This window comes from Triturus cristatus, chromosome 9, assembly GCF_964204655.1.
Source record: "Triturus cristatus chromosome 9, aTriCri1.1, whole genome shotgun sequence".
NCBI classification, from domain to species: Eukaryota; Metazoa; Chordata; class Amphibia; order Caudata; family Salamandridae; genus Triturus; species Triturus cristatus.
In genome coordinates this window covers 1,102,514,753-1,102,542,732 of record NC_140592.1, presented here as the reverse complement: position 1 = coordinate 1,102,542,732, position 27,980 = coordinate 1,102,514,753, and the positions used below count along the sequence as shown (strand labels likewise).

The 27,980-nt window shown below is 48.9% G+C and overlaps 1 protein-coding gene across 4 annotated transcripts in view; it reads right to left on the bottom strand.

Annotated features, from left to right (window-relative positions):
- LOC146799438 (uncharacterized) overlaps nt 1-27,980 on the bottom strand; it is a 145,412-nt gene that overhangs the window by 21,641 nt on the left and 95,791 nt on the right. For 3 of the 4 annotated variants that reach the window (XR_014968901.1, XR_014968902.1, XM_085627005.1), the window contains exon 3: nt 23,000-23,103. Coding sequence is in view for 1 of the 4 variants with exons in the window: in XM_085627005.1 (XP_085483131.1) it covers nt 23,026-23,103 (78 nt within the window). In the remaining 3 variants the exon portion in view is untranslated. Of the gene's footprint in view, nt 1-22,999; nt 23,104-24,989; nt 25,315-27,980 lie in introns of those variants that run through there. The other variant, XR_014968903.1, reaches the window with a different exon arrangement.

Sequence of the window (27,980 nt, the reverse complement as noted above, 5' to 3'; positions counted from 1 at the left end):
CAATGGCGGTACGGGCCGTACCCATGTGCCAAAGGCCTGGGTACGGGCCGCACAAGCATTCCACAGCGTGGGCACGGGTACGTACGGACCGTACCCCCACCCGTGTATGTATGGAGCGTACCCCCACCCCAACAGTGTATGTACGGACCGTACCCTCACCCGCGTATGTATGGAGCGTACCCCCACCCCAACAGTGAATGTACGGACCGTACCCCCACCCGTGTATTTATGGAGCGTACCCCCACCCCAACAGTGTATGTACGGACCGTACCCCCACCCGCGTATGTATGGAGCGTACCCCCACCCCAACAGTGTATGTACGGACCGTACCCTCACCCGCGTATGTATGGAGCGTACCCCCACCCCAACAGTGTATGTACGGACCGTACCCTCACCCGCGTATGTATGGAGCGTACCCCCACCCCAACAGTGTATGTACGGACCGTACCCTCACACGCGTATGTATGGAGCGTACCCCCACCCCAACAGTGAATGTACGGACCGTACCCCCACCCGCGTATGTATGGAGCGTACCCCCACCCCAACAGTGTATGTACGGACCGTACCCCCACCCGCGTATGTATGGAGCGTACCCCCACCCCAACAGTGTATGTACGGACCGTACCCTCACCCGCGTATGTATGGAGTATACCCCCACCCCAACAGTGTATGTATGGACCATACCCTCACCCGCGTATGTATGGAGCGTACCCCCACCCCAACAGTGAATGTACGGACCGTACCCCCACCCGTGTATGTATGGAGCGTACCCCCACCCCAACAGTGTATGTACGGACCATACCCTCACCCGCGTATGTATGGAGCGTACCCCCACCCCAACAGTGAATGTACGGACCGTACCCCCACCCGTGTATGTATGGAGCGTACATGGCCAGACGCAGTGGGGGTGGGTGCAGAGTCCTCCCAGCAGTGCCCAGACACAGGAGGGATGGGTGCAGAGTCCTCCCAGCAGTGCCCAGACGCAGGAGGGGTGGGTGTAGAGTCCTCCCAGCAGTGCCCAGACACAGGAGGGGTGGGTGCAGAGTCCTCCCAGCAGTGCCCAGACACAGGAGGGGTGGGTGTAGAGTCCTCCCAGCAGTGCCCAGATGCAGGAGGGGTGGGTGGCTATCACTCCCAGCAGTGCCCAGACGCAGGAGGGGTGGGTGCAGAGTCCTCCCAGCAGTGCCCAGACACAGGAGGGGTGGGTGGCTATCACTCCCAGCAGTGCCCAGACGCAGGAGGGGTGGGTGCCTATCACTCCCAGCAGTGCCCAGACACAGGAGGGGTGGGTGTAGAGTCCTCCCAGCAGTGCCCAGACACAGGAGGGGTGGGTGTAGAGTCCTCCCAGCAGTGCCCAGACGCAGGAGGGGTGGGTGGCTATCACTCCCAGCAGTGCCCAGACACAGGAGGGGTGGGTGCAGAGTCCTCCCAGCAGTGCCCAGACGCAGGAGGGGTGAGTGCCTATCACTCTCAGCAGTGCCCAGACACAGGAGGGGTGGGTGTAGAGTCCTCCCAGCAGTGCCCAGACACAGGAGGGGTGGGTGTAGAGTCCTCCCAGCAGTGCCCAGACACAGGAGGGGTGGGTGTAGAGTCCTCCCAGCAGTGCCCAGACGCAGGAGGGGTGGGTGGCTATCACTCCCAGCAGTGCCCAGACACAGGAGGGGTGGGTGCAGAGTCCTCCCAGCAGTGCCCAGACACAGGAGGGGTGGGTGTAAAGTCCTCCCAGCAGTGCCCAGACGCAGGAGGGGTAGGTGTAGAGTCCTCCCAACAGTGCCCATGGAACGCAAAGGGTGGAGTACCCACAGATACAATGCCCACAAATGTCAGTCAGGTGCACAAAGACCCTGCAGTACATGTACCACATGTGTGCGAGGCTGGGAGTACAAACATGCATAGCGCCTAATGGAGAACATGTCCACAAGAAGTCATTTCAACAGTCTACATACACAAGTACAGTGACCACCAAGGATGCCACGAATGATGCAGGTGGAGACATCGCTCAGCATGCATGTGCAAAGTTGAAGGAGTCCGTCACACACCCAGCTGATGTAGACACAGCTCAGCACCACATATTGGAAACACCCTACAGGGAAGATGTCAGGTTACACAGAGGAAGGAACACACCTTGGGGCGATGTCACCATTCAGTAACTGCTTACATGAACAAAGTAATTTAGCCAACAGCTTGTGATGGCACACAGATACCAGGGTCCACCCTATGACCAGCACAAGACTACATTTCCCACACACCCAACACATTATCACCACCCAAAATCATGGAGCAGGTCCACCAACAGCAATACCAGATAAACAGTAGTGTTCCATGGAAAAAACAAATTGCTTTATTCAGCAGGATGTAAGTAAGATTCATCATAAATGTCAATATATACAAGGCCCATAGGGCAGTCCATGACTCAAATCCGGATGGGGGACACAGTGGGACGTGTGTCCCCTAGCTTGCCTGCACAGTCAGACTCCTTTGTCTTCCACAGGGGGGGGGGCATCATGTTGGGGGGAAGGACCAGGTACTGCAGGGACTGGAGGGGCAAGGGTAGGTGTTGTGGGTGCAGGGACGGACGACTCCAACACAGGGGGTGGGGCAGCGCCAAAGGTGGATTGGAGCACGGCGCTGCACACTACTGCCAGGTCGCCCAGCGTCTCCCCTGCACCCGAAGGAACCACAGGCCCCAAGGAGGGGGGGGTCACAGTGATGGGTCGCAGCGCTACCCGGGGAGGATGTGGACAAGGGGGGGGACTCAACCACCCTGACCGGGGACTCCTTTGACCGCTTGCGGGGTGGTGTCACTGTGGGGCTCAGGGACAGAGCGGACATGAAGGAGTCTTTGCTGGATTTGTGGCCAGGAGAGCTGAGTGGAGTGGATTTGGAGGGAGTGGATTTTGGAGAATGCGGACTCCCACTCTGTCTGCGTGTCTTACGTTTGCCCCCCGACCCAGTGGGTGTGCCTACTTCACCCTGTGTGTGCGTGCCAGGAGGTGTGCGCTTGTCCTTCCCTGCTGGTGTGGTGCCTGTGTCTGGTGGGGTGTGTGCATGCTGATGTCTGGGTGTACATGGGACAGGCATGGGAGTGGGAAGTGTGGATGGGGCATGGGTAGGGGGTGGGACGAAGTGCTGCAGGAGACCCACTGCTTCAGTCAGTGTGGAGTCAATAGACCGCAGCAAGTTGCGTTGGTCAGCCTGCGATGCTGAAATGCCCTCCAAGTATGCCTCCATGTTGTTGAGCACTCGGCTGTGGCCATGGAGGACATTAAGCATCGCAGCCTGACCAACCTGCAACTGCCGCAAGATGTCCACAGACTCGGCATTGGCGGCAGCAGTGGAGACAGGGGCAGGGGGTGCGGTGCCTGGCAGGAAGGAGACACGTGGTGACCTAGCACGCCGGGAAGGGACACGAGCAAGTGGGAGGCCGCTGATGGCAATGGAGGGGGCGGCGAGAGATGTTGTGCTGCTGTCAGCTGTTGGAGCAGCCTCCGCCCCCTCGGAGAGCTCAGCCTCGGACCCGTCAGCTTCATATTCTGTGGTGGCAGTGGACAGGTCCTCCGGCTCACTCCCCTCGGCCTCAGTTCCACTCGATGTGCCAGCTAGGATGTCACTGCTGGCACTGGTGCTCGGTCCCTCGGCACGGTCCGTGCCGGTGTCTCCATCCGTGTCCCCCGACGATGCTGTGGGCAAGGTGAAGAAACAGGAATTAATCAGACACCTGTATACATATGTCACATGAGTCAAATCTACATAGGTTACAGTGCATAGCCTGAAAAGAAAGATGAGTAACATCTACAATACAAGGTACATATATAGGCCCTGCAACACACAGTTGGTTCACCCACCATGCCACTGAGAAACTATGGAGAGCATGACACATTTGCAAATGACATGATATGGATTTGGACAGAGGAGCCAGGCTCTGGGGACAATCCAGCACTGCATCTGCACCACACAGCGTTGCCGTAACTAGGGATGAGCAGGGACCATCTCCATGAACTTGAGGCACATGCTGCAAAGGTAATACTTAAAGACATGCCCAACATGAATGGGTCACTGCACCTTGAGTGTATGTCCAGACAAACATCACACACTGGCCAGACCGAGCAATGAGATTTCAGGTGTCGACATGTAGGCCTTGCCCACACCAACCACCCCCTACATGAGACAATATGATGAGACACAGGAAGCACTTGCATCTCTTAGTCTGGGAGAAATACACATGGGCTGCAAGAAACCCATATTGGACCCAAAATACCCCATGTGCGCCTGTACAACGATCTCATTTACAAATGGCCATCATCAGATAATTGTAACAAGACACACAGGCACTGGCCACCGTGAGTATGAACACGGAAAATTAGGTCAGGCTGTACAGTGGACACTTGTAGAACACGTTACGTAAATATACATGGTGCCAGGGGACAATGGCACAGAGCACATCCTATGCTGTAGACACTGAGAGTGTCCACATATTGTGATGACACACATGATACCTAGCAAAATATGCCCCAGGGTACAGTAGTGGCCACAATATTCCATGGTCCTGAATGGTATTGACTGCAACACAGGCCACCATCCCTGCACTCTGCGTATCGCACACTCATGCACATCATGTCACAGGCCACAACATAGGACATGCTTGCTGTAAGGCATTACACTTCAGAGACATACTCCTATGTCTGTACTCAGCATCAGTGCCAATTGACATGGACCCCACAAGTACTGAACTGGACAGGGCACAGGCAAGGTCCCAAAACCTGTTACACACCACCCCCAAACATGATCCTGCAAGCATTGGTCACGTGGATAAACTGCCAGCCCAGATGACCTTGTGAAAGAGTGATTACACACAGACCAGGGAACACATGGCAAGGAGGGGAAGGGAGGAAGGACAGCACCGCTATACTGTGCGTGACAGGACCTGCACCGCACATTTAAACATTGGCAGTGTATCCATGCAACTGCGCACTTACAAATGCTGGTGACACACAACAAACACACATGTACCTACCCCCTTCCTGCTGCTGCTTCTCCCGTAAGCGCCTGTCCATGTCAGGAAAGACCACTGCCAGCACACGCTTGTGGATGTGGGTCAGACACCGACGCCCATGGTTCTTAGGGCCCAGAGGTGAGTCCCCCAGCAGGAACCGTGCGATCCTCCGCGTCCAGCACCGGATATCCTGCCAGCGTTTTCTCACCTGGGCCAGGCGCCGCTTGCGACCATCGGTCCTCCTCACGGCACTGACGGCGTCCCTCCAGATCTGCTCCTTGGCAGAGGCGCCTACCCGTGGGGTTGAAAAAGTGAGACTACATCAATACACCTGCCACATGTCACAGAGACACACATTAGAACAATTTTGCTGGTTTCAACAAGGCATAGTATGCAGCCAAAGCATTGCACCTTTGTCATAGGGACATTTTCCTCTGTGTAAGGGCAAATGCACCACGTGCCATTGAAAGTACACAGGTGGCATGAGGGGTACGACACAATAACTGATCCAGACTCACACTGTGCATCAGAAGGTACACCAGGATTATGTGCAGCACCTCAAAGCAGTCACATGCCACAGGCCACTGACGCTACCTCAGCAGAGTACACAGACACACACAGGCACAGGACATTCACCTGCCATTGCCAACTGCAGCTACAAACCTCACTCTGCACATGTGCCACTAGACTGGGGGGGCTCACAGGTGTGGGGCTGGCTCTGCACGTCAGACACACAGCACTGCTCCCTGCTCACATCAGATGGGCAGGGTATATCCATCCCTCATGCAGCTGGGGTGCTACACTCCACATTTGCACCCACCCACATGACAGGGGACTTACACACACACCGATGTCCAGGGTACGAACACATCATGTGGACACTCTCAGCACAGGTACACTGAACAAACACACATCTGTGGGTACAGTCACCTGTCACACTGGGGTGACCACAGAATCACATGAGGACTGTAGAAGCAACATTCCCAGGAGGATTAGACAGGCAGAATGTGGCATGCGCCATGCAGTGATTGTCACAGTAAACACAATGCAAGTGAGGACGGCAGACATGCACCACAGCATGCTCTGGCTGGGAGACATTAGGCATTCCCCCCCTGGGACCCACCCTACAGTACAATGCATGTGTGTCACACCTGGATACAATGCCAGAAGTCACAAAAAAGGGCCACAGTCTGTGCTAGTGGACTCAGCACTCACCTGAAACCCTGGTCGGCCATACAGCATGGGGTAGTGTGGGAGGATGACATCCAGCAATGCCACATTCTCCTCCAGGGTGAAAGGCTGGGCCCTCTCCACAGACCTTGACATGGTGCCAGGGAATCACGAGCAGCAGCAGTGTTGTGGAATCAAAAGATGTGCAGGCAAGTGCTCTCTCATGGGACCTGGCTGCCTTATATCTGCCTTGCTGGCCTGTTTCATGCACAGGAGTACAGAGTGATTGGTCACTCACATTTGCATCCTATGTTTCCTCCAATCCATTTAAACCTACCCCTGTGAGGGGGTTAGATTTTTTTAGAATTCAGCATGATGTCATTTCAACAACAACTTTGCAACAAAGTAGATTATTTCAAACCGACTTTTGCAGGCCACCTCATTCAACAAATTCACAGTTTAAACTCGGTCTCCATGGCAACCAGCTTGCATCTCTGGCTTCATACTTGTCCCTCATGTGTCCCCTATGTAATTTGGAGATTCACACACAGGTACGGTGCGTTCCGGGGCCCTAGGGCACCCCAAATGCATAGCAATGGGCCGTACAGGCGTGTGTACGGTCCGTATCACTATGGGTACGCATACGCGAGCAAACCCATAGTGATACGGACCGTACACACGCCTGTACGCTCACTATCACTATGGGTGTGCTCGCGTATGCGTACCTATAGTGGTACGGACCGTACACACGCGTGTACGCTCACTTTCACTATGGGTGTGCTCGCGTATGCGTACCCATAGTGATACGGTCCGTACACACGCGTGTACGCTCACTATCACTATGGGTGTGCTCGCGTATGCGTACCCATAGTGATACGGACTGTACACACGCGTGTACGCTCACTATCACTATGGGTGTGCTCACGTATGCGTACCCATAGTGATACGGACCATACACACGCCTGTACGCTCACTATCACTATGGGTAGGCCTACGGCAGCACTCCCATAGTGATAGGGAACGTACACAAGCCCTCAGAGCGAATGTACGGTGCCTTTCACACATAACAGTGGTGACAGGCAGCACACAGAAAGGAATAGAGCTGACATACTTGTCTATGGATGGACATCAAGGCATTGTCTGTGCAGTACTACATGTGTGGGGCACAGGTGTGAAAGGCTGTGATGTGGCACATTACTCCTGAGTTGTGAAGGCAATAGATGTATGATGAGATGTGTACAGATGTTATGTGTGATGGTGCACTATGTGCCAGACATGCCCTTCACTCCTTTGACATGTGTGCATGTCGTACAGAACACTTGAGATAAGCGTCACTGGCATGGCACAGTCAACAACACACGCAAGTGTCCCCTGATGCCCGCTACAGGGGTTACCACACCTGACATGTGACTACCCACGTTGCACGATGTGACTATGTCATGTATGTGTGGTGTGTTCCCATTAGCTTGATGTTGGTGTTCCCTCAAATGCATCTGCAGTTGCTGCAACCAACATGTGTCTGTGTGTAGATGGCCATGGCACACTGTTACGCACACCAGGCCACATGTGGTATTGGATGTAAGGTGTGTATGTATGCATGGGACACGGAGTAGCGTAACAAGGACCTGTCTGCATCCTCTCGATGTATGTGTGGTCAGTCATGACATGTACACCTTCATGGCAAGGTGTGTGGGCTGTCTTAGTGTAATGTCATGTGACCTGTGGCTCTAGTGTTCCGCTACCTGTCTCTGCAATCAACATCCTAAATCTGCTGATATGTTGATGTATGTCACTCCTGTATTGCGTCTGGCTGTTCACTTACACTGGGACACAGCTAGTCCCATGCCATGGGATGTGGAGGTTCACAATCCCCGTGTGTAGCTGGGTCTTGGTAGGAGTGTCACCTGGCAGCCATACGTGTCCAGGGCATGTAGCACATACCTGACTCTGTATGTAGCATATGTGTATTGACAGATTAACATGTGCTCAGTACATATAAATTGTTGTTGTAGTGCACTCACTCTTCCTTGTCACTTCCAAATTACTGCAGAGCGCCGCCTCTTCCCCGACCAATTCCGGACTTGGCTGACATGCGGGAGAATGACTGTATACGCTGCTACCGCTTCCCCCAACCGTTGATTGAGGAGTTGACGGCAAGGCTGGCACCACACCTGCAACTGCTGCACAGGTATCCTACGGCACTGACACCCAAGCTGAAGGTAATGGCAGCCCTACATTTTTTTGCCACGGGTACCTTTCAATATACCATAGCTCATGTTGGTGGCATGTCCCAGAGCATGTTCAGCTGTGTGCTGCATGATTTTTTAGAGGCCATGTTGCTTCACCGGGATGAGTTTATCCATTTCCCAACTCCTGAACAGTTGACAGGTGTCAAGCATGGATTCTATGCCCTGGGAGGGATGCCCCATGTCATTGGGTCCATAGATGGGACACATGTGGCTTTGGTACCACCACAGGCACAGGAGGTAGCGTACAGGAATCGCAAGCACTACCACTCCATCAATGCCCTTGTGGTGTGTCTGTCCAACATGGTGATTTCACATGTCTGTGCTCGTTTTCCAGGATCAGCAACGATGCCTACATCATGAGGCGTAGCAGGGTGCCTGAAATGATGACGCAGCTGCGCAACGAACGAGCATGTGTTCTTGGTGGGTACACTCTGTCTGTCCTGTATTTTGCGTAGACTTCCAGCCCGACTGCTTCTCCTGTCCTACTTATGTCCATGTGGTTTCCATGTAGGAGACGCTGGCTATCCCAACATGCCATGGCTGATCACACCTCTCCGCAACCCCAGCACGCCGGCCCAGCTCCGCTACAACACCGCCCATGGCCGGACAAGGCGAGTGATAGAGAGGACATTTGGCCTCCTGAAGAGCCGATTCAGGTGCCTACACAAGACCGGCGGCGCCCTCCCATATGCCCCGGTGAAGGTCTGCAAAATCTTCTTGGTCTGCTGCATGCTGCACAACATGGCAGTTGAGAGAGCTGTGCAACTCATCCTGGATCAAGATGATCAGGACCATCCACCCGTGGAGGATGAAGGGCTTGGCAATGGGGCTAGTGATGTGGAGGATGTGGTTCCGCAAGAGGACATCCGGAGTCGGCTCATACGCGACTTCTTTGCTTAGTGGTGAGTACCAGTGTCTGAGTGTGCACGCATTGGTCCTTGTGTGGCATGTGTTGCAATGTGTGTGTCCATCTGCATGTATGCCACGTGAGTCAGAGGTGTGTGTGGATGTGTCACTCGAGTGATGGTGCCAGTGATGAGTGTATTTCCACAGTCATAATTGTGACCTAGCATGTTGTCATCCTTATATGTGTCGAGTACATGCACATGCAAGTGGATGAGATTTTTGTGGCTGACTTTTTGTGTGTCTCTCATTCCCAGGTACTTGCGCATGCCGTCTGCTGGTTGCATTGTTGTGGCACTGCTATTCCTCATGGACACGTCATCGTGTGCTGACTCAGCATTACACGCACGGACAAGTTTGGAAGTCTCCTTAGGGTAAGGGATGCATCAGGGGTGTATTGGGTGTGGCAGTTGTTTACGATGTGTGCACACTGCCCCTGTCGATGTTTGGTTCCTCTGCAGACATGTCGCATCACCATGGGACACATGACATGTAGCTGGATTCACCTGAATAGATGGTCAGACTTGTTGACAGTCATCTGTAATGGGATAGTGGATTGTGATGAAGGCATCAATGTGTGTAACACTGCCCTCGGACACATACGGTTTGCATTGGCGTGACATGGTGTGGGACTTCCACATCGGAGGATCAATGGTGTATGGCAGCCTCTCCGTGAGCAGCAGGGGGTGTTTAGCTGATACCCGACACTTGTGTGCCAGTTCCATGGATATCAAGCATTTGTGGTGCAGAAGGGGGGTGCCAGTGTTGGACCCACATGTTACTCTACATGACCTGTGTATGTGTACTCCGAGTTGCCTCTGCATTCCGGAATACATGACTAATAAAGGTGTCCCTATGCCTCCAAGGTGCCTCTTCTCAGTCAATGCTGGTGTGTTGCCACGGTGCATACGGCATGTCTGGCATGGTTCTCAGTGATAGTGGCTATGTGTCTATGTGTAGAGTAGCAAGATGCAAGCTGTTTGTCTGGGATTAGACTCTGTTTTGTGCATGATGTCCATGACTGTGTGGGTATTGTGACATGTGCCATCCCCATGCATCCAACATTGGCCAGACCACCATTCTCTGCATCCACCTGACTCAAGCTTGCAGGACATGGTTCTGCCACCTGTCTACACATACCTGGGTGCCCCCCAGGACACTCCACATGATCCCTGACCTCTGCGCATGACTGTTGCTGTACTCAATATGTCTGTCGGCACGGTTGTGCGGCCACCCCCTCAGCTGGTTGGGCCCATCACGGGTGTGTATGGTGCTCCATGTCTGTCTTGCCTAATACATTGTGACCCATGTGTGTCCTGTGCCAGACTCAGGCCCCAGGGTATGGATGGTTGAAGTCATATGAGAACTCAGGCATGGTTAGACTTTACAAGACACATGTAATGTAATAATGCAAAATGTAGGCATCATCTCTTGATCGTGTAAGTTTTTATTTGTGTTGGGGTACGTGTTGGGGGGGGGGGGTATGACAAGAGGGGCTTTCCGGCTGTGTGGAATCCAAAGTTCACTGGGGGAGTTGGTATCCTTGCCATTGGAAATCATCAGAGTCCATGCCACAGTCTTTGTCAACATTGGTCAGACAGTGACCAGCAAGTCCATGTGGCAGAGAATGTAATTTGCTGATGTGCTGCTGTTGGGCCAGTGGGCCAGGTGCCAGGCCAGGTGTCCTGGGAGATGGTGCGCCGACCCTCACGGTCTTTTCCGTGGACGACCCGCCCTCCTGCGGAAACCCTCAAAAGCAGGCCGTGACGATGTTTGGGATGCTTCGTCGGATGTATCCTCCTCCTCCTGATCCCTCCCTGTGGGTGGTGATGTTCTTCGCCTGGTGGCACAGGGAGGGTTGCCCATGTTGTCGGCTATCCGACGGAGTGAACGGTTAATTCCCGTGAGCACCGTCACAAGCTCAGCCTGTCTGTCCTCCATCCGTCCTTGGTGTCGCTGTTGACAGGCATGTTGCTCCGCATGTTGCTGGGCCTGCTGGGTCTTGATCTCCTCGAGGGTCCCCTTCATCTCGTTGAGGGTGGACACAACCTGGCTCATGCCCGTGGTGTCCTGCCGGTATGTGTCCAGGATGTTTCTTACATGGGAATATACCGGTTCCGCAGCCAACTGGTCAGGCTCGCGCCTCCGCAATCCTCCACTCCCACCACCCGTGCCCACTTGCGCCTGGCCTGCCCTTGTGGGCACATTGGGTCTCCGGGACCCCTGAGGGGTGGCATTTGCATTGTCGCCTGCCTCCTCCTGGGTGCCCGGTACACCGTGTCCCTCCTGGTCAGCCTGGCTGCGTTGTGGTGGTGGGGCAGGGATCCTGGGTGTCTCCTGGGATGTGGCAGGAGTGGGGGTGGTGGTTGGCCCAGTTGTACCTGACGCAGGTGCTGCAGGTGGTTGGACACCAGAGGGGCCAGGTTGGTCGGGGTCGTCCACAGAGTGGTGAGATCGTCATCCCGCAGAGACATGTCCTGTGAGTCTTCCCCCCCAGTGTTGGGGGGTGATCCACGACGTTGACCTGTGTGTGAGAGAGACAATGTTATTTTTGTTCCATGCAACATCCATGTTTCATTCGTTTCAAAGTTGGCACATTTCCTCTGGGTATTTGGATATGTCTTGCATTCCACTCACAGTGCACTTGTGCATGGGTATGTTCCTTGGCCACAGCTTTTGAGACTTTACCTATGTGTGACACAGTCTTACTTGCTGCGTCAATTGTGACTGCAGTCAGCAGTGGAGTGAGCAGGTGTGGCGAGCCATGCATTGGCGCCTTCCGTGTTGCACTGTACGTGGGCACATGGAGTTGTTCCACACACTTATATAATGCAGGTAGCTGGTGTTGTGCTCGTGCACAGGTTGACACATGGCCCAGTGTTTTGCCATGGAGAAGAGAGGGGATTCAGGCACTGGCCACCCTTGTCTACATGCACGCAGTCCACCTGCTGACGAGCAGACATTCCCACACCACCCAAGGCTGAATTGGTCTCCCTGTGTATCCCTTTCTCACTCCCTCTCTGTCCCCCTCTCCCTCCCTCCCTCTGTCAGCCTCCTCCCTCTGTCCGTCTCCCTGTGTCTCCCTCCCTCTCTCTCCCCCTCTCCCTCCCTCTGTGTGTCACCCTCTGTCACCTCAGTCCAGCTTCCTAGGCACACACACTGTTTGCAGATCTTTGAATGGCCCTTGGCTTGTTCATGTGAGTTTGTTTCTGATCTCCAGGCACCCATTGGGTGTAGTGTCTGTGTCTGTGCTACTGCTGTGGTGGTGTGTGCTGCCACTCTTTCACAGTGTTGGCTGTTCATTGGCTGCTGTCATGTGCAAAAAGTGCCTTCACCCCCAAGTCTTCATGCAAGGCGTCCGCCATTTGCAGGCAAGTCTTTCCTGTGTGGGGACACACTGTTTGTCTGGCTGTGACCTAGGCCATATGGGCAGAGGGCATTGTTGTCTGCTTCTGAGTTGCACTATGTGATTTTTGAGGCCCACACTCCAGCCATCCGGGTTACCGTGTCTTGTGTTGGTGTTTTCTGTGGCCTGTGACTTGGCATTGTCTAGCTGGGTGCATGGGGCATGGTGGCGCTAGTGGCATGTGCGTGTTTATGGAGTGTGGTTGAGTCATGCAATAGCTTTGGGGTGGTTGCGTGCATGATCGTGAGTTTGGTTGTGGATGACGTTCCCCCCATATGAGGTGAGTTGTTTGTGTACTCACCAGGCTCTCGGAGTCCTTCTACTCCCTCCACTCCCACCAGCGGCAGTATTGCCATCACCTTCTCCTCCCAGGGATGGTAGTGTACCGGTCTGCGGGGCGGCCCTCCTCCAGTGATGTTGGCCTGGTTGTGGTCGTCGGTCATTTTGCGGCGGACCGTCCTCCGCAGATCGTACCACCTGGCTTGGCATTCATGCCTGGTCCTTCTGGTGGACGCAACAGCATTCACAGCATCGACAATCGTCTGCCACATGGCTGTTTTTTCGGAAATGCTGGTCTGTCTGACCAATGTTCCAAAGAGATGTGGCTCGACTCTGATGATTTCGTCGACAAGGACCTCCAACTCTCGGCTAGTGAACTTTGGATTCTTGTTAGTGGGCATGGTGAGGGGTGTGGGTGTGGATGGTTGTGGGGGGTGAGGGTGTGGATGGTTGTGGGTGTGTGGGTGTGGTTGTGCAGGTGTGTGTGTGAATGCGATGAGGGTGTGTTTGTGAAGGTGGTTGTGTGAAGGTGTGCAGGTGTAAGGTGTAGTGGAGGTTGTAGTATGGTGCAGTTGTTTCTCTGTGTGGTCTGGCAGCAGTGGGTCTGTTGCAAAGGATCATGGTTTGTGTGTGTTGGGCCTTTTTATTGGTCCATTGGTGGGTGTGGCTGTGTTCAAACTTTGGGTGGGTGTGTTATAAGGAGTGGTTGTGTTTTGGGCCTCTGTTTGGGAGTTTGGCAGTTGCAGGTCAGTGAATAGGTTGTATTTGTGCTTGTTGGACATGTTTTGTGGCTTTGTGCGATTCGAATGGAGTCTTCTTGTGTTGTTTTGCTTTGTCCTGGTTGTGTACGTGTATTTTTAGCGTCTGTACGGTGCGTACATCGGCCATTTTGTTGTACAGTGCTGTCCTTGTCTCTGGCTTGGTACAACTCGTACATGCGTGATGTTGGGTGAGGGTGCTGGTGTTGGGGCCTGGGGTGCGCTCCGTACTTAGACTGGTGGGGTGTGTGTTCGCTCCGTACATACACGGGTGGAGGTATGGTCCGTACATACACTGTTGGGGTGGGGGTACGCTCCATACATACGCGGGTGAGGGTACGGTCCGTACATACACTGTTTGGGTGGGGGTACGCTCCATACATACGCAGGTGAGGGTACGGTCCGTACATACACTGTTGGGGTGGGGGTACGCTCCATACATACGCGGGTGAGGGTGTGGTTCTACATACACTGGTGTACATACGCGGGTGAGGGTACGGTCCGTACATACACTGTTGGGGTGGGGGTACGCTCCATACATACGCGGGTGGGGGTATGGTTCTACATACACTGGTGTACATACGTGGGTGAGGGTATGGTCCGTACATACACTGTTGGGGTGGGGGTACGCTCCATACATATGCGGGTGGGGGTATGGTTCGTACATACACTGGTGTACATACGCGGGTGAGGGTACGGTCCGTACATACACTGTTGGGGTGGGGGTACGCTCCATACATACGCGGGTGGGGGTACGGTCCGTACATACACTGTTGGGGTGGGGGTACGCTCCATACATACGCGGGTGGGGGTACGGTCCGTACATACACTGTTGGGGTGGGGGTACGCTCCATACATACGCGGGTGAGGGTACGGTCCGTACATACACTGTTGGGGTGGGGGTACGCTCCATACATACGCGGGTGGGGGTACGGTCCGTACATACACTGTTGGGGTGGGGGTACGCTCCATACATACGCGGGTGGGGGTACGGGCCGTACGTACACGGGTGTATATACACGGGTGGGTGTACGGTCCATACGTACGGGGGTGTACATGCACGAGTGGGGGTTGGGCGCATACATACGAGGGCTGGGGGGGTGGTTGGGCGCGTACATACGGGGGCTGGGGGGGGTTCGGCGCGTATGCGGGCACATGTCTCCATGGTTGCTATGGGAGTTCGGTGCGGACGGTGTTTTTTCCATACGGTTGTAACATCGGACGCACGGGATGGATCGTACTTGCGCGGTCGGACTTCACTTTTCACATTTGTATGGTAAATCGTCCGGGGACGTGTCGGACACATTTTCCAACCCGAGGACGTGTGGGGAATTATTCCCAATGCGATTCGTATGGACTTTTTCCCATGCGAATCGTACTTGGCAGTTTGTACGGCACTTGTACGATTCGTACGGTAAAAAGACCGGATACGAGTCATACGGGGAAATTTTTTCCAGGATCCGAATCGGCACCTGACTGTCTTCGCTAACTCACCATGAGTCAAAACTTCCATTAGAGAAAACTCTGATCTCTCTCTAGGAAAAACATTAATCACTGAAGTAATCAACATTTTTATTGTTGCCTGAAAATTACTGGAGGCCAGGAACAGGGCAGAAAGTGCTTTTAAAACCATAATATATTTGCAAGTATGACGCCCCCACCCGAAGTCGGCGGTCGCACCGCACTAGAGCTGGTCCTGAACACATTTCTTATGGTACATCAAAACTAAACAGTGAATTAAATGTTTTCAATCTTTATAAATGTCAGGGTTTATTATTCAAGCACTTTTCACTATGGGAACTCACCAGACTTTAAAAAGAATTAGAAAGTATCAGACCATAAAGGGAAACTCTTCACAAGACCCAATTTACTTTCCATGGGATTCAACCATTTGCTCTTCTATAGTAACTCAGGGAGGACATGTATGGACCTTCAGCAGAAGTGTCATGCTACGTATGCCTTCTCCCTTAGATGTCAGCTGAATCAACACAGCAGATTGTCATAAAAAGCATTGTGTGCCCAGGCTTGTGCTTTGATGCAATATGTGGTATGCAAGAGATAAAATTAAACAAAACGCTAACATTTCAAACTTTCTATGCTTTTACATACTAACTTCGAGGAATGAGGGAGAGGTATTGAGGGTGTGAAGCAGCACACAAGGAAGAGAACTTAATACAACAAGCATTGATATAGCCAATAGGTCTCGCCTTTGGGACCTTATAAGTGTTGATTCATGCAACAGTTGATGTTGTTGCACCAAGTATATTGTGCTACATAACTAAATACTTATAAGGTCCCAAAAGTGAGACCTATTGGCTATGCCAATGCTTGTTTATTGTGTCATGTTTACTTTGGGATAACCAGTCCATTAAAGTACAAATCATGTTGGATTCTGGTGCCACCGGAAATTTCATGGGCCTGCAATGGGCCAGGTATATAAAGATACCTATTGAGCAAAAAGGTGCTGCAGAAGAAGCTAAGACAATTGATGGAAGCATTATTAAGTCCAGTCCAGTCACATATGCTACCAGTATCTCGACACTTCGGATTGATGATTCTCATACTGAAATCATTTCTTTTGATTTAATTCAGTCCCCACAATTCCCGGCCATTTTGGGCTTACCTTGGTTAACTCAGCACAATCCTTTGGTAATTTGGAGAAAGAAGTCATTAGCCTTTGATTACGCTTTTTGCAATGACCATTGTATAGGCAAAAACCGAGACAAACTAAAATAGTTAGAGCATGTGAAAACGAGTTACACAAACTCCCTTCTTGCTATAATGATTTGGCGGAAGCGTTCGACAAACAACAGGCCACTGTTCTTCCTCCATACAGACCATACGGCTGTAGGATTGATTTCAATCCTGGAGTTCGGATTCTGTGCAGTCATATTTATACTCTTACTGAAAAAGAGAATCTATATCTCAGGGAACACCTAGACGAGATGCTACACATTGGGTTCATCCGCCCCTCTAGATCTCCTGCCTCTTCTCCTCTTTTTTTCATCCCAAAGCGGGAAGGGGGTCTTCGGTGTTGCATCGACTACAGAGCACTGAATGAGAACACAATGAAGAACAGGTATCCATTTTCCTTGATTCCATCTCTGTTGAATCAAGTAAAAAAGGCTAATATATTTAACAAGCTAGATTTACGAGAGGCATATCACCTGGTACGAGTTCAGCAGGGGGAAAACTGCCTTCCGTGCCAAATTTGGCCTGCATGAGTACTTTTTTTTTTTTTTAAATTTCAAAAACCTTTATTTGACAAAAAGTAAACATACAGGTTAGCACAGCAGGAAGTCACATAGCCATGTGTTACCCCCCCTGATCCGCAGGAGGTGGGGTGGGGGGGAAAGAGGGAGGTGCAGTTTACAGGTACACAGCCATTTAGCCGACATCCCGGAGGACCGGCGGCGTTTCAAGGGGATCTACCCACAAGGAATGCCATTGCCATTACTGCAAATATCAGTGGTAGCACCAGCCCTCAGTCCCCGCTACAGATCATCATGTGTGTGGGACGGTTCCACCAGTAACCTCCTTCACCAGCCAACCTGAGCCAGTCCCTGAGTGTCTGTAAAACAAGGCCCAACGCCCCTCCTCCCATCCCACCCACCCCGGACACGTCGTCTCATCATTCTCGCATCTACGTACTGTCCTATCCGCCGTCCCTGCATCCGGCTGTAAGCAGGCAAAGCAGTGCTCCACTCTCGGTTCGCCTACTTAGTAATACCCTTCAGCCTATGCAATGCTCCAGCAGCATTCCAATTCTTCATTAATGAAGTTCTGAGAGAAATGTTGGACATATATGCCATAGCTTACATTGATTATATTTTGGTTTACTCATCTTCAATAGCGGAGCATGAAATCCATGTACGGCCAGTACTGATGAAACTTGAGGAAACTCATTTGTTCGTAAAACTGGAGAAATGCGAATTTCACACACAGCAAGTGGCCTTTTTAGGGTTTATCCTATCTCCGGACGGAGTGGGTATGGATCTCCACAAAGTTTCTTTTTTTTTTAAAAAAAAATTTTTATTTAATTTTGCGCAATTCAGTGAGGTCAAAATACTTAATCAAGATTCATAGTATACAGAAAAAAAAGAGCCTTAAATCCGGAACATATACAAACAGAGAGCCATAATCCAACATGGATAATCCATAATTTACAGACATATATCTAATAATAATCGTTAAGATATATTACTATACCCAATTACCGATCGGCTCCCATAATGCAGCCCCCAGTTTCTTCCTTGCCCTACCTTTTAATTTGTATAGGGCGGTTTCCAAATTGTAAATTGAGATAAGCTTAGCCCTCCAGTTAGCAAATGACGGAGGTTCAGGATCAAGCCACTGGGATGTTATGCATAGCCTCAGAACCGCCATACATATGAACTTTAGGCCTCTATGGGGTACCAATTTCCTCCCCGAGTCCATACCAAATTCTATCCCGAACAAAACCAAAGGTGCAGTCACAGAAATCGGTATACCCAGAGACCCTATAATAAAACATTCAATATCCGATAAGAGTTGATGAAGCGAAGGGCAGGAGAAAAACATATGTATCGAATCTGCCCCATATAGACCACATCTAGCACATCTCATCCCCCTTCCCGCCTTCCACTTTGCAATCTTTGCTGGCGTATAATATAAATTAAACATGGCCATATAGGCTTGACTTCTTAGACTGCCAGAAAGCAAAATAGAACTAGCGGTCCTCCATACCAGCTGAAGATCGAGATTGATTAATGACAGTTTTCCCTCCCACGCTGCTTCAAATCTACGGATATCATCAGGTTCTTTTAAGATAATTTCCTTGTATATTTGACCTATTTTAGATTTCCCTTTTATCAACTCCAATAACCGGATCTGAGACACCTGACAGTTCCCCCTCGCAATTTCAGCCTGCAAGAAACTTCTAAGTTGAAGATATTTGAAAAAATCAGACCTACCAACCCCAAATTTCTCTTGGAGTGTCAAAAAAGAAAGAATATCACCCATCTCTAGTAAGTCCCCAATTACTCTTATACCATGCTGTGACCACTTCCTCATAACCGAATCATGACACACGGTAGATGACAAAGCATACGAATCCAGAGGTGCGTACCACGTGATACAAGGGATAACTAGTTGTTTCCTGAGCCTCTTCCATACTACATATGCTGCCTGAATAATCTTAAACCGAGTCTTTTTATAATAACTTGGCTCCAGGATTTTTAGCAGTAACCCTCGCGCCGATTCTCCCAAACACCATTCATAAATAGATGGGGAAAAAGCGGGCTCCTGAACCTCAGTGTTCCCAGATACCAACACACCCATAAATTGGAGCAGCGTAGCGCTATAGTAAACATAAAAGTTAGGAAGGGCCAGACCTCCCCGCTCTACCGGCAGATATAACCATTTCATCGCCCTTCTAGAGCGACGAACCCCCAGAGGAACCGTGAACACATTCGCTCTATTCTCTTAAAAAAGATATTGGGAAACATAATTGGAATAGCCCGAAACAGATACAGGAATTTCGGGAAAATTTACATTTTTAGGACATTACCCCTTCCATATAGAGATAGATGCAGCCTATTTAAACGCTCCAAAGTATTATTTGATGATGCGATCAGTGATTCGACATTAATCCTTGGTATATCTTGAATTTTAGTAGAGATAAGCACACCTAAATACATTGCTTCTGTGGCTACCTCCATCTCTAATGGTAAACCAGCCTCCGTATGTAACACCTGTGTCTTATCCAGATTTAATTTATAGCCAGACACTGTACCGAAATTGTTAGTAATGACCACAATTCTTTCCATAGCCTTATTCATATCCGCAGAAAGCACCGCGAGGTCGTCAGCATATGCCAAGACTTTCACTGAATATATATGCGCTTTTACCGGACAAATTTCAGTATCAGCCTCCAGCCTATTTATGAGGGGGTCTATAAACAGAGCAAAGAGAAGTGGGGAGCAGGGGCACCCCTGCCGCGTGCCCCTGCTAACCATAAACCTCTGTGACTCTTCTCCCCCTAGCCGTACTATTGCATTCGGCATAAGGTACATAGACTGTATTGCTCGTATAAAATCGTTAGGAAAGGACTTCCATCTCATCACTGCCCATAAAAACTCCCAGGAGACCCTGTCGAATGCCTTTTCGGCATACAACAGGGCCACCCCAACGGGAACCCCCGTTGCCTGTGCCCAGTCAAAGACAGATATAAGTCGCCTGACGTGATCCGTGGTCCCTCTCCCAGCTATGAATCCATGTTGTCGTAGTGAGACTAAAGGTGTAATAATCCCCCCCCAATCTCCTTGCCAAGCATTTCGAGTATATTTTGTTGTCGGCATTTATAAGGGAGATTGGGCGGTATGAAGAGAGCTCACAGGAATCCTTTCCCTTCTTCCTAAAGATTATTATGACTGTTTCCGACCAAGAGGCCGGGGGGGCCCCCTTAAACGCAGCCTGGAAAACCAAGGTCAGTAGCCCAGCTAGGCTCTTCCTGAACTTAGTGTAAAACTCTAAGGGGATTGAGTCTGACCCCATCGCCTTCCCTGAGGCTAGTGACAGCATAACTATTTCGATCTCTTCCCAAGAAATCCTTTCTACTAGTGCATCTTTATCCACCTCCTCTAATCCGACAGCGCCCATTTCCTCTAAATATTGTTGCGTTCCTCTGACCGGTTGTGCCGTATATAGTTTTTCATAATATTTTTTAAAAGAATCATGAATCAAGGAGGGGGTCTCTAATAAGTTCCCATCCATATCCTTAATCTTGAGAATCCTAGAGTAAACCTCCTTTTGTCGTAGCCTTTTAGCCAGGACACTCCCAACCTTTTCTCCATATTCATAAAACTCGCTTCTATGTACTTGATACTTGGCGGCTGCTTCATCTGCATACCCTTGATATATAGTTGAACGAAAAGCAGCAACTTCCGCATGAACCTCCCTGACCATCCCAGCACACTTTATCTCAGAGACTAGTTTTTGCTCCAGCATAGAGAGGGCCGCCAAATCATTTAGAGATTTCAGACGGTCCTTTTTCCGCTTCCTTGCTACAAACCTTACTGTCTCGCCTCTTATGCCAGCTTTGAGAGCGTCCCAGACAATCTCCGTCCTGGCAGATCCAATATTCAGCTGAATAAACTCAGGGATCCATTTTTCCATCCAACTACAGTAATCATGATTCATCAATAACTTCCTATCAAAAGTCCATTTTCTCCCCTTAGCCTTTAACCCAGCACATTCAAACTCTAATACTACTGGACTGTGATCCGAAATTATCTTAGGGGGTACATTTATAGAGGCCCTTGATAGTATAACATCAGAGACCAAAAAAAGATCCAGTCGTGCCATCTTCTTGTGTGGGGCAGAAAAATACGTAAACCCATCTTGCCCTGGTTTTAACTCCACCCAAACATCATAGAGGCCTTGATCTTGCACCAACGCCTGCAGACTCCTAAAAGCTCTCGGTTTCCTGCCCGTATAAGATTTGGCTGTCCTCATATTTAACTGCAAATAGATATGTATGTTTAGGTCACCACAGACCAACATAGGCTGAGGGTAAAGAGATAGCTCTGTATTAATTACTTGAAAAAAGTCTGGATCGTCCACATTTGGTGCATATATTGAGCACAGCGTCATGACTTGCTGTGAGATTACTACCTCCATCACAACCCACCTACCAAATGTATCCACTTTATGTTTTTTGACCTCCAAAAATCCCCTTTTAGCCAGAATTGCAACTCCTTTCTGGTTAACTGCCTGAGAAGTACAGGCCAACAGTTCAAGCCCTAGAGAGCCAAGCCAGGCCCTATTGGACCACGCTATGTGCGTCTCTTGTAAAAAAAGCAAATCCCATGAACTTGCATAAATAATTCTAGCTAATTCGCGCCTTTTCTTAAAGTCATTCAGACCACAGATATTCAGTGAACAGCAAGTTATTTTCATCATTCAAAATCATAAGTATTCTTACATAAAACAGCATTAGAGGGTTCCCCCCGCCCTACAATTTCGACAGCTACCTTACCTTGCTTATATCTAATACGCTCAACACTTTTTAAAGACAATGTATAATCCTTATACCTCACTGGATCTCCACAAAGTTTCAGCAAACTTCTATAGACTATTCATAGAGAATTTTTCAGCACTAGCCTCTGCTATAACTAAAAGACTTAAGAAAGGGGTAACATTCTTTTGGTCTCCTGAAGCAGAAACAGCCTTCCACAAACACAAGTACGTCTTTACTCCAGCTCCAATACTAAAACACCCAAACCCTTCACAATCATTTACTCTAGAGGCTGATGCTGCCCAGCTGGCTATAAGGGGGGGGGGGCTGTCTCAGAGAGATACAACCACAGGATGCTTACATCCTGTGGCTTTCTATTCACACAAGCAAAAGTATTCCATGGGGGACAAAGAATTGTTAGCCATTAAAAGAGCTTTTGAGAAATGGCGCCAATACTTGTTGGGAGCCTTACATAAGATTACTGTTCTCACTGACCATAGAAATCTGTTATTTCTGACATCTATAAGAGCTCTATCTATGACACAATTAAGGTGGACCTTGTTTTTTAGCAAATTCGATTTTGTCATACAATTTCAACCGGCAAAGAGACATGGAATGGCGGATGCCTTATCTAGATTGGGTTATGAGATTGAGGAACAGGAATGGGAGCCCCTTCCTGTTATTGCCACTGAATGGGTACTTGGGGTGGTATGTTCTTAAGAGGATTTCATTCAGAAGGTGTCAGTAGCACAAGACACTGAGGAGGTAAAAGCATGGGAGACAAAACATCTAGGAATAAGAACTAATAACCTCCTATACATACAAGGGGGTTTAGTGGTTCCCACAGAAGAATTACAAAGACAGGCCTTAGAATGGAGTCATGCTCATTTACTCACAGGCCATCCCGGATATAAGAAAACTGTAGAACTTGTGAGACTGCACTTTTGGTGGCCTTCTCTGGCAACTGATACTAAGAACTACACACAGAAATGCTACATAGGTGCACAAAGCAAGAGTTCACATCAAGAACCTGCTGGGCTGTTGGTTCCCATGTCTACTCCTAGTCCCTGGCATTACATTTCAATGGATTTCAAGTGGAGTTACCTAAAACCACACAAGGAAACACTATTGTACTGGTGGTGGTGGTGAACATGTTAACAAAAATGTCTCACTTTATATCTTTAAAATTCCTCCCTATATCTCAGGAGTTAGCTTTGTTATTCGTATAACACATTGTTAGATTACCTGGGCTTCAGACCGGGATCCTCAGTTCATTTCCAGGTTCTGGAAGGGGTTGGGCAATCTTTTACAAATCGATGTGCGTTTTTCCTCAGGACATCATCCACAAACTGATGGAAAGACAGAAAGGGTCAATCAGTTCTAAGAGCAGTATATAAGGTGTCAGTTATTACAATCCACCTCGGATTGGGACACATATCTATGGGCAGCTGAATTTTTTATTAACAATATTATACACTGCTCTGAAGACTCTTATCCCTTTTTCTGTTCATACGGTTTTCATTCACGTTTTCTGTTACCACTCCCTACTGTCTCCACAGCAGCTCCTACTGTACTAGAGATCATCATATAGATACATGAGATACAAAAGGCAGCCATAGTCAACCTAGACAAAGCCAAGGCTGAGTACAAGAAGAATGCAGATCGTCATTGCTGCCCTAGTCCTGGGGACATGGTCTGGTTGTCTACTTACCAGATCACAATAAAAGAGGCTAGGAAATTCAAAGCTCGTTTTATAGGGACCTATAAATTCATAAAGATAATAAGCCCTGTAGCCATGAAACTTGAACTCCCTACGACTGTGTTGCCAATCCATCCTGCTCCGATGAACAAGTATATGAAGTAGGAGCTAATGTGGATTCTAGACGGGTACAAGGTAGAAGGTACACTACAGTATTTAGTACATTGGAAGGGCTAAAGACCTGAGGATTGCACTTGGGAGCCTGTGGGACATGTCCATGCCCCTCGATTAGTACTTCTTTTTCACCGACGTTATCCATGGAAGCCCAAACCGGTTGGAGGTACTGTTGGGGAGATGTAATGTCCAGAATGCTCCATTTGGGCCGCTAGTTGCAACATTTCCAGGTTAGGGTGCAGAGCGGGGTCTCTTTCTGTTTAGCATTATAAGGACGGGAGAAAATGCGCCTCCTACTAGGGCCCTAATTACGAGTCCTTTCTGGGAAGGTGATTATAATTGCTCCTTTTAACTTCCGATACCAGGGGTTTTGGAATTTAAAAGATGCAAACATGATTGCCTAGTACAAGGTGTGCCCTTTAAAATGGGGCATAACATGTGGATTTTGGGGCTTTGCTCACCAAAATCTGTATGTATTTACTGAGCATTTTCACGGGGTAAAATTTGGTAAGTGTACCTGCCGAAATGTACTTGGTGAAAACTGTGAGGCGTGTTTTAACAACCACAAAACTTGTAATTCTTATCCCTGTGCAAACAGGCATTTACACAGGCACCTACAAAGAATGGGCCATTCATAATGAGGACCTAGATGGGGAAATTAGCATTGAAAGTGGCTGGGAAGTAGGTGCTTTCTGCTGGAACATTGAAAGCTCACTTATGCCAGCTGCCTGGAACCTAAAATACAGAAACACATTTAACATGGTGTGAAGAGATCTAGAAGTGATATGGTGAAGGTCAATGACGTGCACGTCTGAATAAATATTATCCAGTGTGACCAAACCAAGGGAGCTTATTTGTAGAGTTGCTCTGCCTTCCTGCGTCACTCCCAGCCTGGGGTGATTGATAAGAGCCTGAGGCAGCCACTGGGAGTACAGACAGTCCAGCTTGGCTCGGACGGTTTATACTATAGGTGTTCATGCCTCTGTGCCTATGGCACGACATATGAGTGCTGATTGATGACAAACCGTTGTTAGAAGTGATATAGGGTGTACATTACTTTTTCAATTGCTACAAGAGGCGTATAGAGGGTGATGGAAAATATCAGCATTGTACAAAATGTGCCTGCATACATAAATAGTATAAGTCTGTATCAGGTGCCATGAACCCGCTAAGGTCCTATGGGAGGGTCAAGATTTTCCGCTTAATTCAAGGTATCTTGTTGGCCCACAATAACTTTGTCATTAAAATCCTCACCATTCGGAAAAAAACTGCAATACAGGAAATGGGAGAAGCATTGTTACAAGAACATATTTTCATAGGGTACAAATACCACAAATGATGCACGAAACGATGACAGAAGTATCGAATTTTTTACTTTTATGTTTTGTAGATCCTTTTATTCTTTATTGAACATACAACAGCCAACTCGTTTCACCCACACGGGCTTCTTCAGGGCAGACACTGGTCCGCACACTCCGCGAACTGTGGTCCATATGGTGCGAGCTCAAATAGAACAGCACTTTCTCAAAAGATTAGAAATATGCCACTGAGTCTGCAAAAATGCATTTAATCCATATGTAAAGGTCCTAGATCACTGTCCCACTCCGGGAACAGACTATGTTGAGTATTACGTGCTCAATCGCCGACCTCCTTTCACGGCCATCTGGTGCAAACGTGTCACGGAACTCTGCAGGAAGAAAAAAATGTTGCATTACGAGCAAAGGCATGTTGAGGAGCAGGTACAGTAATTTCGGTGCAATGACCATTTTCATATGGGTTACAGGGCTCCCAAGCAATAGGCACAGCACCACGCATTGATTCACCTTTTTTCTATATTCAATCTGGAGCAAGCCCATAGTTTTCATTAATGATAGATAATACATAATGAATTATCCATACACCTAGGTAGTTAATAGAGGCACTGCACCAGCAGTGAGGATATTCTAATTGACGTCCAGGGGTGCACCTTAAGAGAGAAAATATCAAAGTTTTGTTCCAATTAATCCAAACTCCGCAAAGGTATCCTACCAGAAACATTCCCTGAATAAGAAGTGATGTATTATATACGGGTACTTTGATGAATAATACCATATTTTCAGCATATAGTGATATCAAAATACCCATGCTCCCTGAAAAACAGCCCTCTGTTCAAGTGGTCCTGCCACAGCTTGAAAGATAATGGCTCAATCTCTAGGGCGAATAGAATTGGTTACAGCAGACAGCACTGTTGTGAACCTCTGGCAAGTAAGACAGACAGCTGACCTTTCAACTGGATCTGGGCTGTGGGGCTGGTGTTGACTAGTTTGATCCAGTCCAACAACGATCTAGGGAAACCCATTCTTCCCAAGAACAGAAATAGATATTCCCATTCCAGCAAACTCAATGCTTTGAACACATTGAGCAAGACAGTCGCAGCATGCATGCAACTCAGGGGTCAACTGGTGCAGCAGCGTAAAAATGTTACCTTAGAATATGTGCTGTTGATCTGCTAGATAAAAAACCTGATTAATTAGGCTGCCCTATTTTAGGAAGTAGCCTGTTGGCTAGTAGCTTAGTAAGTATTTTAGTGTCAATGACAGCAGCTGATAAGATTCACATCGATCCTGTGGTTTGTCAGGCTTGAGCAGTTTGATCAGACCTGCCTATCTCAGAGAGGTGGAGAGGGTGAACAACCTGCGTGCCTCCTTAAACAAATATAGCAATCACTGTGCCAGGAGATGTGCAAATCTTTCCAGAATTTCTGTGGAATTCCATGACTACCCAGAGCTCAGCTGTCTGGTAAGCTTTGAATTATTTCTATTATCTTTACAGTTGAAAACAGCTGATGTAGGAATTGGTACATCTTCCAACAATCACACAAATGGTGATGCAAGAAATACTTGCACATAGTCTAACTGCTGGCAATCACTTGGAGTAGCATTCAAACCCTTCGGGTGTTCACCCACTATGGCACTCTAGACAGAAGCCCGCTTTATGCAAATCAGTACTGACCATGCTCCTCATTGGAGTAATACATCCCAAACTGCCAGGTGAGGCCTGCTCCAGAAGGGGAATACAAGCAACCCAAGACCAGTTTCAGCCTTGTTAGGCATTGTCAGTGAGGTATAGGTTTTATCCTATGGCACAGTGCAAATCCCCACGTCTGGGCATACCCATGGCCACTTAGGGATTTACATAAATCATACAAATGGTAATAGGAGGAATGCTGGGTAACTAGTCTTACCGTAGGCAATCGCTCGTGGTAGCATTCCAACGCACTGTGCCACTCTAGACAAAGGTTCGCCTTATGCAAATCAGTTCTGACCCTGCATTCTAGTATGCCAAATATCTACTAGATTGTAGGCAGTAATAATCACAGTTAGCTGGACTGTTGCTGTCGGAGAGTGGTGACCCGCAAGACATGATCTATCATGTATGTTATCGACCACAACATTAAAGCCCCACCCCAAAAAAAAAAAAATTGAGGTGATAGCTGTTCCACGCCTCTTGAAAAACAGTGGGTCGCCTGGTCACCTGTGTTTGGTCTATATATTGGTAATGTGCTTTCCTTGAAGTAGCCACTGAATAACAATAGTCATCTGATATTGAATTTTGTGGTCAAAAGCACTTACCCTTCTAAAAGAGGAGTATGATGCTTGATATTTATGTGCACACCAGGATGTTTTCAAATTAACTAAAAAGTGATAGGCAAGTGAGTTTCATGTAATCGGGTGATTCTGACGTATTCATCCAGATACACCAGCGGCATATGGTCACATTAGGCCCGGGCAGGAACACCTCCATTATACATGATCAAGTTTAAATTTTAAATTTTTTCTTGAATATTGAAATATGACACACTTTTTGCTTGCGTGTTTGTATGGATAATGTTTTATGAAATACCTTTGCTTACATTTACACATCTCCCTAGGCACATTAGCAGAGCCTTGAACATTCTGTACAAAAGCCAAAGTTCACTGCACAAAATGATTTTGTTTATTATTGTTCGCTCTGCAACAGCTTTTTAGGGTAGAATCAATAATGGCAGCCTGACTAGGACTTCGACATGGCAAGATGGGTGATGTTTATTATATAAATGACATCTCTCCTTTGTTTAGTTAGCGGAGCATTTTGCTGCCTCTGCTGAGATCTCCACATGCTGGAATTCCAACCCAGCTGATTCCTGTTTACTGCCTGCAAAGGATGATTCCCAGCTCTCCACCAAGACGGGCTCCCTGATGACACTTACCCGCAGGTAACGGAGGAGTTAGATCAACCTACAGGGATTCTGGCAGATATACCCACCCAAGGGACACTAGGATAGGGTGCGCTAGGTAGGAGCATAAATACCACCACTCTTATATGCAAGCCTAT